The following is a 13913-nucleotide window of genomic DNA, read 5'->3' on the forward strand; positions in this document are numbered from 1 at the left end:
CTTTTACAAAGTAGTAGCGTAATCGAACTGTCGTTTCTTGATTTGGAAGTGTCGCAAGTGTCGTTTTCAGTCATAGAAAAGAATCCTATCATTCTTGGTGGTCGATTATACAGTTACTCTTGTATTTGATTTGAATTAGTAGTTTTTCAAGTGTCGAAAGCAGTTTTCAATTCAAAATCGCAAAGTGTCGTCATTATCTTCCTTTCATTTTTGAAGAGAAATTTGTTAGTACTGTCGCTTTGAAAAGATAATTCAGATTTGTACTTAGCATTCTTCTTGTCATTCACACATTAAGAAAGCTGAAAACAAATACATGCATGTGCATTTGCATTTAGACTGATTGTTGGTTTGATTTAGGACAGTGCATCTAGTGTGTGCTCTCTGCTCTATGTTGAAAGAATATCATCTTTCTTTCTTTAGTAGCTAGGATTTTCATTGCAAAAAAAAAGATTAAACGATTGTTTATCATCTTAGATTGCATTTTAGGAATTATATCTACATCATGTGGTGAACCTGAAAGGCAAATTTCTTAAGAAAGATCAACTGTAAAATAAATTCAATGAACATAAAAAACGCTTTGGAACCTAACGCACAACATCTAGAAGTCTAGGCTAGAGACGTATTCCGACGTCGTAAAGCCTGGTAACTGTCGCTTTCACTGTTGGTTGGGTGATTCCTCCTCTTTGAGACGACAAGTACCAGTACGGACTTGTGCTCCCACGTACCGTCAAGTATATATTGGGAGACCACAATAGGCTATATCCTTTATCCATAGGAAGCCGTGTCTGTCGCCCTATCGATCGCAATGCACTGAACACAGCATTCGGGAAGATTGACTGTCGTACCGTAAAAAGTATTCTGCAGTTTTGCGATTGGTTTGGTAATCCCTCTATCTAGATTTCCAGAGTAGTCTCTTTCGTTCCTTTTCAGACTCCTTAAAGGAAAAGGTCCATCTGAGCACTTGTCACTTCAGGCTCATTAAAAATCGAAGGCAACTAGAGTCATCTTTTGTTTTTTCTCGACTCTTAAAAAATTGAAAAAACAAGTTGTGTCAAAGCGTCTAAAATTTATTTTAATCGGAATAACGTCATTGTTCCCTTGTTGATCTTCGGTTGAGAAAAATGGAGTCCACCAACCAAGGATTTCCCCTTGGAGGAAATCCTAGTCCTTTCTCCTCTTGGGGAGATGTTGGTGCACCCCATATGGCCACATTGTCACTTCCAGGATTGACAATTGGCTTGCCCGTATGGCTCTTCTCGACCTCCGTCGTTCAGAATACCGCGATTCCTGAACAATCAAGTCAGCAACTAAATGATACCAAAGCTACCCCCCAACCTTCTACTTCGTCTGATTCTCCCTCTCCTCCTTCCTCTTCGCTTGATAACGCTGGTAAAGCCAAAAATCAAGTAACTAAGAAGGAGAATAAGGGGAAGGAGAAGAAAGAGAAGAAGAAGAAGGAGCCAAAGGCGAAAAGGGGTAACCGGGCATCGTCTAGCGAAAATCCACTCACTGCACCGTCCAAGCCTAAATCTCCACGTGTCATTTGCAAAGGAGACCACTATCATCAAGATTGTCCTTGCATCCCTCGGATCTTAAGGGACTGGTCTCCTCATTTTCACAATCCGGTGTCATCAACCTCTGAAGATCATGTTGAAAGTACACCATCAACTAGTGAAAGTGAAGCGTTTGGACAAAAAAGGAAATGTAAATTTCCTTGTAAACTGTGTGAAGGTGATCACGTCGTCCACCGTTGTCCCTTCCTAGACGAAGCTAAAAGAGTTTTGGATGACCATCCAGCTTCACCGCTACAGCTTCCTCTTGGATATAAGAAACTCTTGCCGAATCCGTCACTGGTTGAAAATCCGACTGACACGCCATTGTGGTCGGTCGAAGCACCTGTCATTGAAGATAAACCCGTTGAATCCATACCAGACGAAATTCAAAAGGTTGAGGCGGCAATCGACCTGGTCTTGCCTTCAGAAGGCCTATCTTCAAATGACACAATGACCGAAGAGAATGAGAACGACACCGTTCAAATTCTTTTCGTAAACACAGACTCCGATGAACAGGGGGGTAGTCTACCCGTTCCTTTACCGCAGGAAGGAAGTTCGTCAAAGTCATATCCAGCCGTCTATTCGGTCCCACCTCCAAGCAATCTAGTCGTTTCCTTCGATTGGAATCTACTAGGCAGACCCCGGGTACCGGCTAATGTACCATTCTGAATCGTTGTACAAGCTTACAAAATGATCATGGTTGGTACCATCATAGATGAAGGGGCTTCTATGAGTATCCTTTCCTCAACTGCTTGGGAAGCGCTTGGTTCGCCATCGCTTCTGCCTGAAATGAGAAATCTGACAGGCTTCGACAAAGGAACCAGTCGACCGTTAGGGATCCTTCCCGATGTGCCCATAACTTTGAGAAGGAAAACCGTTTACATGAACGTAATGGTAGTCCGAGGACCCCTAGATTATAATCTACTCCTTGGATGCGACTATATTTATAGCATGGGAGCCATTGTCTGCTCACTCTTTAAAGTAATGTGTTTTCCGCATGAAGGCCGAGTGGTCAAGCTCATAGACCAGCTTTCATTCCCCAGCTCACACAGCTAATAGTCAAATGCCATCCCTAAATGGTCTTTTCACGCAAGGAATGTCTCATCAATCTCCAGTTCGTCCACCTAAAGAGCGCGAGTGATTCGGGACGACATGACTGAAACCCAGGGGGCATGCACCCTGGTTTGTTTCGGCAAGAAAACCTTGGGTATAGGGTAGGTTTCCGCGGAGGATATATGACTACTCTGACACACCCGTCCGTTTAGGAAAATGGGATAAGACTGGAATAAGATTCCCTCATCAAACTTATGTGAGTGGAGGCGACCGCGCCACTCACCTTTGTCTATTTCGGTAGACATCGCCAAGGAAGCATTTTGTCTGCAACGCGGATGGAGAACTTTCATATGGTAACCTGGAAACTCTATTTCGCTATACTTGGGGGCATGCAAACCTTTTTGCATGCAAGCGAAGAGCGACCATATATTTTCTTAGTTTGTAGTTTCTCAACCCTTTAAACTCGTAGGATTGGTCGTTCCTAGCTTTCATAATGAAAGGATCCGGAGCAAAGTTTCGAATGGTGCAAGCTCCCTAAAAATTGAACCTATCGATGAGACATCCTTATTATACGACTGGCACGAGCAGTTTTTTATGCGAAGTTCAAGCTCGTTAAAAATTAAACCTTAGCAATGAGCAAACATTCCCCCAGAGTTTAAGCTCATTAAAAAATGAACCAATTTCCGGTAAATAACCATTGTGAATGCATTATCATCAGCTTTTGAGCCCTGGTCGTGTTCTCATCATCACCTCCACTCTGTTTTAGCCGATCATTCACCTCCATTTGATTGTTTACCCCTTTTGAGGAACAGCTGCGAAGAGTGATCCTGTTAGCCATCCTTGTGACACTGCCATGATTGGAAAATTCCAAACCTTACCTGGAATCAGCTGCTACTCGAAATTATCACTCGTTCCTCAAAAACGAGTCTCCTTTAAGCTCTTTTCACCTGACTCGTAAAATATGAAAAGATTGCCGAGCGATTGGCCTCTCCAGCTCGTTAAAGCGACCGGAAGTGCTATCCCTCCTCTAGATTTTAATCTTTTTGGACCTGAGGGATTATTACACAAAAAGATCGAGCGCTTGTTTTGTTCGGCTCGTTAAAATTACCGAAAATTCATCCATTTCGTATTATTTTATACTTTTTCGGACTTAAGGGATTATATGACGAAAAAGGATTATTGGAATTTACTTTACGTCCCTTTCAGACCCTCTAAAATTGAAAAGGACCGAGTTATCTTTGTCGTTAAACTCGTTAAAACCAAACTAAAGAATGGGGTAAGATGATCATTGAATTGGATATGTCAAAGCTGTATAATAAAATCAAACAGATTTTCTAAAAGTGTGCTACAAGCCTATGGATTTAGTCAATATTGGATGGAATGGGTGTAAAACTACCTTTCTTCAACCTCTGTTTAAACATTGATAAATGTGATTCCAAGAAGCATCCAATGGGTGTAAAACTACCTTTCTTCAAACTCTGTTTAAACATTGATAAATGTGATTCCAAGAAGTAGGAAAGGGCTTAGGCAAGATCTTTTCCATGTTCTTCATTAATTGCAGCAGAGACTGACACGAAGCTCTCCCGGAGTCAAGGAAAAAGATGGAAATGAAAGGCATTCATGTAGCAAAGGGAATTGATCCTGAAACTAACTTGCAGTTCAAGGATATCACTCTCCTGAGTCTTAACAAAAAAGCCATGATAAAGGAAACTACATGCTCAAGGAAAATTAGAATTTTACCAAGGTCCAACAGACTTTGGGGCAAAAGGTAAATAATGTAAAGAAAATAACTTTCCTTTTTAATACACCTTTATTAGATTTCAAAAGGAGGATTGTTGAATGCCAAATTTTCCAGAAAGGGAGCTTCCCATTAAAAGATTTGGGGTTTCCTTTAGCAGAAAGGACACAGCTCACTAAATTGGAGGGAAATGCTGAAGAATGTAAAAGCAAGAACGAATAATCGGACTCATTTGTGGCTCACCCCAGAGAGGAAAAACTGTTAAAAAATGGACAGAATAAAGGCAGAGAGCCTGTTTTGTAAAATAAAATCTTTATGTAATAGTTTTCAGCAGAAATCCAGCATAATTGAAAACTTCTATTCCTTTAATATAACTTTCCAGAATTCAAACCACACGATCGCTAATATCAACAAAAATAGGCAAGAATAGCGTACCTGCAGCAGGTTCATGATCTCCATTCCTGACCTGGACTCTTTCTTTTTCTCCATTAAAACTTGATTTAGCCTTTCCTAGCAATACATGCAACACAACAACAACAGAATATAAACAGAAATGGCATGTATCCTTGAAAGTGAAAATGAAGTTGTCACGTGTAGATTGTGCATTGAACATTGCAAAGATAGACAAGATCATGAGTACTATACCGCAAGTGTATAATTTGACATAGTAATAAACAGTACAGTTTACCTTAGGTAGGACTTATTATTTTAAACAAGCAGGATTAGATTAATTAACATATCACATGTGGAGGTTGTTCCACTCAGCTCGGGTTAATTCCAATCAAGTGACATTTTCTTCCATCCAGCCTTTGACACTAGAGAGAAAGCATTTTGAAATAGTTTAAGCCCCTAGCATGTGCCTCCTTTTGGAGACTTGCCAATATCAAATATGACTCTTGTAGATAGTCCATCTAGTAAAGGGCAACTTAATATCTTATATATAAAAGCAACAGAAACATAAGGAAGCTAACACTGTGCATTGTGTATGGAAATCTAATGACATATTAGACAGTTCAAACTTCAGCATTAAAGTCGAGGTCTGGTTCTATGGAGCAATTTCCTTCATAACAATACAAGTTTAAACTTTGGAATATCAGTGTGGTTAAGTCAAAGAAACCAAAGTCTTCTCATCTAAATTCTTCATGCTCTTTGAGAATTCTGGATGCAGAGCAGGCTTTTAGCTCACTACCATCTAGACTCTAGATACCTTGAATTACCAATAACACTTCGTCAAAAAGATAGAAAACTCAAAAAGCCCAACTTGCTCTTGCTTTCAACTACACAGGGAACACAACCAACCTACTTTAACAGGCTTCAACAGAATTCCAAGGGGCCATGTTGAGAGAGAGTTGCAGTGAGGTCTGAATCATGCAAGTTGTTGAAAAGTGCACTCCTTTCCAAAAAATGCAAGGGATATCTCACAAGGAAAAATTTCCAAATGTATCAAATATAGTATGAATGGTTAAGAATAAAGGTTACATTTTCCAAATACCTTCCAAACCTTATGGAGATTAAGGTTTTTCATAAGCAGATTCCAGACAATCAATCTAAATTCAGAATCATGTATGGCTGGTATAGAATATTGCATAATTCCAAATTAATGATTATAAACTTCCAATACAGAACTTATGGGATAAAAATCTTCAGAGTATAAGAAAGAGGAAAAAAATACATTAATATCCACAAACAAGAACAAACTAGATCTGTTATGAAAAAAAAATATATAAATAATAATAGACATAAACAATGATTAATTAACTAATAATTAGTAGGGAAGAGGCATGTCTCTACGGACATGACCACTCATGAAAGGGTACTTACTTGGCTATATATACAGCACCCTCACTATCAATTGTATGATCATTCTTATTCATATTTTCAATATATATATATATATGGAGATCTACATATTCCAAGTCTTCTAGAGTATTTAACTTGAAGAACGAACTTTGTTCGCTTCATTTGGTATTAGAGCAGTTCGATCCTCTGGCAGCTCCACCGCTACATAGAGCTAGCTTGATCCAGGCTCTTGGCCATCAAAGATTCATTAACATTGTTGCCATTGAAGCGTTTCACTACAAGAATTTGAAGTTTCTCCATATCACCATTTAGGCCTTTGGCCATTAAAAATAATAATAATAATAAAACAAGTTTAAAAATATATATATATATATATATATAAAATCAAAAAAAATAAATCAAAATTTATTTAAGAGAAAAAAAATTATAAAAAAGTGAAATATATTAGAGAAAAAAAACTACATTTAAAAAAAAATTAATTAAAAATAAGAAAACAAAAACAAACAGAGATTGCACTAGAGCACAATCCAACAGTCGTAGCACACCGTTCAAGTTGCCTCAGCCATGACAACCTTCCACCCTTAAGTCGCCAGTCGTTGTCCCTTCCCCGACGCCACAACCAACGACTGTCCCTTCCCCGACCCCACAGCCAGTGACGTCACCAGCAACCTTCGTTTTTGTGTAACCATTAGTTTTGTCATGCACAGTTGCCACAGCGACACCATCACCCCACTATCGACATGCCCTTCGTCTTTTGTTGACTCCGTCGTCTGTTGTGACCCTTATCCACCGTGCCCTCATTGTATTACTCTGTCCAAATATCATCTCCTCATCTAGTCTACCAACACGACACACAACCACCAACGCAACCGCATCAAACCTCACGCCTTGTTCTGTTGTCCTCTTGACATGTCCGACAGCACACAACAAACCCTGTCACCCAACACTATCGCCAACTAATTCTTGCTCCCTGTCACCAAACCTGTCAAGCTGTCAGTCAAAATAGATTGTCGGGTATCAAAACCATTCATCGTGACTTAATTATCATGGGCTCCTCTTCACGTTGTCCCATTTCATTCCATCGTGACCCAATTTTCTTCCATCCGTCCATTGTGATTTAGTGACTTAATTAACCACATTGTGATATGAAGTTTATATAGAAGCCTTGATTAAGTTATATAGTGACCCAATTATCTAATTAAATAGGTTAATTAATTATATAAATTCTTATATAGTTAATTAATATTTAATTATATAATTAATTAAATACTTTAATTATATAACTATATATATATATAAATATTATTATATTATATTATATTATATTATTATATTATAAAAAAAGGAGGAGGAGGAAGAAGAGAGAGATAGTCAAAAATCAAAACAGCAGAATTCGTTAAGGATTAATACTAAAGTCCGAAGGAATAATAAAGTTTTGAAGAAAAAATATGGGGTTCTTTTCAATATGTCATTTTTGTTCAGAAGGATATCCTAATTGTCAAGAGTCATTCAAAAATCAAAACGTCGTCTGCACAAAATGTTACAAAACTTTTACTTTAGTTGAATGTCTAAGTGATACAGAAAAACAATCATTAGCAAGAGATATGAAACAATTAATGGCAACAATTGGGCAACAACATACAGATTTTAATAAGGAAATGAAGAAAACGGAATCCAAATTACAAGATAAACGTCCATCATCACCCCTACAAAATGATGTAATCCAATGTATCGAGAAATTGTAGTTGAAAGATCAAAAGAAAGACAAAATAGCTAAACTTCAGCAAAATAAGAAAGTATTACAATAGGAATATGAAGATCTTGTAGATATGCATTACAAAGATGTAATGGAAAAGGACGAAGAAATTTCTCGCCTCAAGGACCACGTTGAAAATTAATTGCACAAGTCAAGAAGACTAAGGTCACAAAAAATGAATTCAAGAAGCACCTATCCGAACAAGAAGAAGGAAATTTACGTCAAAAAGACCTTACTAAAAATTCATTAGAACAAATCAAAAGTTTAAAAGATGAAAAAAAGGATATTAAGACTAAAGTCAACAATTCAAAAAAATAAGAACTTTCACGTCTAAGGAATCATAATCAAAACCTTCTTATGCAAATAAAGAAGCTTAAAAGTGACAAAGAGTCGCTAAAAGACAAGTTAGAACAACTTACTCAAAAAGTATCGACGTCTCCAGTCGTAACAACCTAGATTAAGGGAACATATACCAATCCAGTGAATATCACAACTCAAGAAGACAAGCAAGTTAAAGAAAATACACACTTAGATGTTGCAGTTCAGAGGATGAACATCACAAGTGAAGGTTTTGTAACCAACTCAACAACATCCTCACTAGAAGAAAATCAAAAAATTGTTACACTTCTAATAAGGGAAAGTCAAACAAAAAAAGTTCCCTATCGACATATGAATCACGAGAGTAGACAACTCAATCAAGCTATGTATTTGTACCATTCATAACAGAAACAACAAACTGATGTTTCGAAGAATATTGAAGTATATTTAATCCGGTGCTATGATGACAGATCGTTACAAATTTTCAGTGATCAGAATATTCCACAGAACATTAATTTAGGATGGTAAGATTCATTCTCAATGCGACAATTATGTTCATCACTTAGAGGATCATATCATCTTGTTTCGATGAATATGACAGTTCCAAGACAATAAGACATTCGAAACAGAAAAAAAGAGATCAAGCCTTTCATCAGTAAGCTTTGAGGAGGAAGGCAATGTTATGAATAAAATATATATATAAAAATAGTAAAAATAATATAAATAATAATAGACATAAACAATGATTAATTAACTAAGAATTAGTAGAGAAGAGGCATGTCTCTACAGATATGATTGCTCGTGTAAGGGTACTTACCTGGCTCTCTATACAGGACCCTCACTATCAATTGTATGATCATTCTTATTCATACTTTCTAATATACATACATACATACATACATATATATATATATATATATATATATATATATATAGATATATATATATATATTGTATCTCAATAGAGATCTACATATTCCATGATCTGAAAATGAGATCTTAGACTAATATTAAGGTATTACAGACTCATATGCAGGATTTGCCTATATTACTTAGTGCAACGGATCGAAAAGATTGTGAATAATATAGACAATGAAGCAATTAAAGATACATAACAAACACACACACACATAACACAGCAAGATAATCAAGGAGTTCACCCAAAACTCCTGGGCTACGTCTCCTAGTCCAGACTTCAGCGGTGACCTCTCTATTATGTCTTCAAGAGCAGAGTTTTACAAAAGTGAGCTCAATTGAGTCTCAACACAACAGGGACAAATAATAGGGGTTTGCTTGAATCCCTCAAGTCTTACTGAGTACGCAGACTCTCACTCTCGCTCTCTGTCTCTATCTTCTCTCTGTCTCAGCACTGCCTGCTTCTGTCTCTGTCATTCAATGGCTTTTTAAGCCAATCGGCGCTTGTCTATTTGTTTTCCCTTTCGGGCTCTCTGGCTTCCGACCTCTGTCCGCTCAAATCCCCTCTAAGCGTTAAGCAATCATTTGTTAATGCCTTCAGGGAAGGTGGCCACCTGTTCTACAATGGAAGGGACCATTGGCACAATAAAAATCCCCAAAACTGTCGTTCTCTGTTTACACGGAGAAATACACAAAAACACTGCCAAACTGTCGTTTATCGGACTTCAAATCTCATCAACTCCGCCCTAGACTCCTATCGGGTCCGGCTTTAAATCGCTATCGCAAATCGCAAGTGCCCTTGTTCTGTGGTTTCCTTTGTATTTGCGCTAAAACACCGAAATCCCGACGATTGGCTTTGTGGCGGACTTCAAATATTATAATATTGCATTCATAAGCCCTTTCGGGTCCAACCATATTGCATCGAGAGCGTTTCCCTTATATTTCGTTTATTTAACGAAAATGCACAATACATAGGAAAAACCCGATTTCTGGAACTCAAAATATATTAAATTTCATTCATAGCCCCCGTCAGGTTCGGCAATCGCAAGTAGCAAGTGTATCGGCCCCACTCCATTGTATCGCTCTGATGTGATAACGCGATGCAATATATCCCAATCGCACAGTCCCCGGGCCGTCGGTAAGCAATCCTTTGTATTCTGTCGATGCGATATCGCGAGTTAACCTGGGTCATCGATCTACGCGCTTGATCGACGGTCCTCGTTGACTCGCGTTGATTGCTATCGCAACTGTCATATGGCCACCTCCAATAACCTTCGCTTGCCACCGCCGATTGCAATATGTCGATCGCATCTGGACCGTTGATCGGCCAGATCCAACAGCTTCTGTGCATCGTTGTTCAAGCCTCTGATAGCTCTGTTTTTCATTGTTTCTTCATGTTTTTCAGGCCCGATAGTGTAATCCGCCATTTTTAAAGGATCATCCTTTTGTGATAGTTTTTTATTTTTGAAGACTTAGAGGGTTTTAGGATCCATTTTGGATCACGCCTTCCCACTGAAAAAGCTTTTGGACCACCAAAAGTTGGTTTTTAAGCATCGATCAAGTGAGGATACAGCTTCCTCACTTGTCCAATCTCTATCCATCTTGCACTGCTTGGTTTTGAACCTTTGAGTCTAATTCTCAGGTACTCAACATCCCCTTTGCGCGTAGTTCTCACCTTCCTGTCCAAAATTGTGCCTTCCTGCAACTCATTGAGATATTCAGGCAACAAACCATCAATAGAAGGCAACTAACTTTGCTCTTCGGGATCTTCAATCAATGAAGGTTCATATAGTCTCAAGTTTTGTGCATTAATGACTGAATAGATATGCATATAAGCTGGCAAATCAAGGCGAAAATTGTTTTCACCAATTTTCTCAAGTATCTTGAAAGGCCCATACCTTATTGGTTTTAGCTTCTTACCTTCACCTTGCATTCTGTCTTTGCTGATGTACAGCCAGACTTGATCACCAACTTGGAAGTTATGCTCAATTCGATGCTTATCATGCCTTGCCTTGTACTTGGCCTGGCTTCTTTCCAGTTGTTCCTGTACTGCCTGGTGAATTTCTTGGATCTGTTCAATGAACTTGGTTGCTTTGTCCACATCACTGTGTCCATCAACTGCTATGTCTTTACTAAAGACAAAATCCAAGGGAGACTTTGGTGTAAAACCAAAACAAGTCTCAAAAGGAGATCTCTGTGTAGAAGAGTGCTTGGCACGGTTGTAAGCATGTTGCACATAACACAAATGTTCATCCCAAAGCTTGGGATGCTTGCTGCAATAGCCCCTGAGAAACTGGATCACTGTCCTGCTGACCACTTCTGTTTGGCCATCTGTTTGTGGATGAAATGTTGTGCTCTTCTTCAATCTGGTGTCCATCAATTCCCATAGACTAGACCAAAACTTCCCAACAAATCGGGAATCTCGATCAGATACAATAGAAGTGGGTAACCCAAAATGAACCCATACATGCTGAAAAAACAACTTCGCTATTTGTTCAGCTGTAATCTGCTTGTTACAAGGTATTAAAATACACATTTTGCTGAACCTGTCAGGCCAGGCAATAACTCCATTAGGCAGAAAAACTGATTCGTCTTATTCCATTAGGTAGGTCTTTGTTATATACAATAAGGAGTGACTGTTCAGTTCATCTCCCGATGACTGTTCAGATTCCTAATTTAATTATTTACATAAATTCACCCAATCATGAAGATTAGCTATCAACATTCCCCCCCTTAATCTGAAGGGATGTTGGTGAGTCCAAGCATCATTCTGAATCGTTCAAGCTTTTCCCTTCCAAGCGCTTTGGTGAAGATGTCTGCAATTTGCTCATTTGTGGAACAATGACAGAGATGGATTGTTTTGGCCTCAACATGATGTCGAATCAGATGATATTTAGTATTGATGTGCTTTGTTCAATCATGGAACTTTGGGTTCTTGGCCAACTTTATTGCAGAGGTGTTGTCAATCATGAGTGGAGTTGATTGTACTTGTTTTACCTGCAAAGCTTCAAGAATTTTCCTGAGCCACACAATTTCTTTTGTTGCTTCAGCTGCTGCCACGTATTCTGCTTCTGTTGTGGAATCTGCTGGAACTGATTGTTTGTGTGATCTCCAAGAGACAGGTCCTGATCCAAGACTCATAGCATATCCGGAAGTAGATACCCCAGTTTCGTTGTCTCCATCGAAGTCTGAATCAGAGTATCCGATCAAGCTGAAGTCATCCACCTGTGTGTATTTGATTCCAAAGTCTTGAGTTCCCTTCAAGTACTTTAGAACTCCTTTTGCAGCAGACCAATGTCCCTCACAAGGCTTTTGCATAAACCTGGAGAGGATTCCAACAGCAAATGAAATGTTTGGTCTGGTGGTAGTTAGGTAGTTGAGACTTCCTACAAGCTGTCTATACTTTGTTGCATCCTCAAATTCCTTTCCTTCAATAGATGTGAGCTTCAAGTTTTGTTCCATTGGAGTAGTAAGAGTATTGCACTCTGTCATGCCAAACCTGTTCAACAAATCTCCAATGTATTTCTTTTGAGAAAGAAATATGGACTTTGGATGTTGGGTTACTTCAATGCCAAGATAGTAATGAACATAGCCCAAATCAGTCATTTCAAAACTTTTTCCCAATTCCTTCTTTATGGATGCAATGTAGCTTTCATTGTTCCCTGTCATTAGAAGATCATCTACATATACCACAAGATATACAACTGTTTTGCCAACTTTCTTAACAAATAAAGTTGCATCATCAAGATCAAAATGATTGAAATTGACTTTCAGAAGATGCTCAGTTAGTTTTTCATACCAGGCTCACGGTGCTTGTTTGAGGCCATACAAGGACTTCACAAGTTTGCATACTTTATGTTCATGTACTTTCATAGCAAATCCTTCAGGCTGGGACATGAAAACATTCTCTTTTAGATCTCCATTCAAGAAAGCAGTTTTTACATCCATTTGATGGACTTTCCAACCGTTCTGAGTTGCTAGTGCAAAGAGTGTCCGGATGGTAGCCCATTTTGCTGTGGGGGCAAAAGTCTCCTCATAATTGACCCCTTCCTTCTGTGCAAAACATTTTGCCACAAGCCTAGCTTTGTGCTTGTCAAGTGAGCCATCAGCTTTATACTTGTTCTTGTAGACCCACTTGCAGCCAATTGGTTTGGTTCCTAATGGAGGATCAACCAGCTTCCAAGTGTCGTTCTTTATGAGGGCATCATACTCCTTTTGCATCGCTTCTTTCCATTCATCATGAGAAGCAGCTTCTTTGAAGGAAGTTGGTTCAAAATATGTAGACAAGTTCAATTCACAATCATAAGAAACATCCATATCAACAGGGGAATTAGAGTCATCTACATCACCTCCATTTTGCCGGTTTGAATTTCTGGTTCCTATCTTTCCAACTTCATCAGGATGAACACTTTCAAGTGTCTTTGTCAGCCACTTTGGGGGACCTTTCTGAGATAGTCCAGGCTGCTCTGTTGATTGAGTTGGGACTAAATCAAGATTGAGTCTCCCAATTCTATCAATTACATCACTTAAAGCATCATCCGTTGTTGGAGTTTCATGCGGGGAAGAGTGTTCTTCAGAAGAAGATTCCACATGTTGATCTAGTATAGGAATCCCCCCTTCAAGATGTGGAATCTGATTATCAAATTCTTGAAATGATTTTGTTTTTGCGAATATATCCAAGCGATCAAGTTGCCGCTCAACAACATTGTCAGTTTTGGATGATTCAAGAAAAATTACATCTCTAGATACAACAAACTTTTTATTTACTTCATCATAGAGG

At 38.6% G+C, this 13913-nt stretch overlaps 1 protein-coding gene across 2 annotated transcripts in view; it reads right to left on the minus strand.

The window, feature by feature from the left end:
* Positions 1-13913, minus strand: part of LOC149146516 (uncharacterized) — a 317259-nt gene that overhangs the window by 200941 nt on the left and 102405 nt on the right. For both annotated transcript variants that reach the window (XM_089447797.1, XM_089447798.1), the window contains exon 8: positions 4780-4854. In XM_089447797.1, the coding sequence (XP_089303923.1) occupies positions 4780-4854 (75 nt within the window). The remainder of the gene's footprint in view (positions 1-4779; positions 4855-13913) is intronic.

Source organism: Pinus tabuliformis, chromosome X (genome assembly GCF_031772625.1).
Source record: "Pinus tabuliformis cultivar Carrire ecotype Pingquan chromosome X, CPIR1, whole genome shotgun sequence".
Taxonomy (NCBI): domain Eukaryota; kingdom Viridiplantae; phylum Streptophyta; class Pinopsida; order Pinales; family Pinaceae; genus Pinus; species Pinus tabuliformis.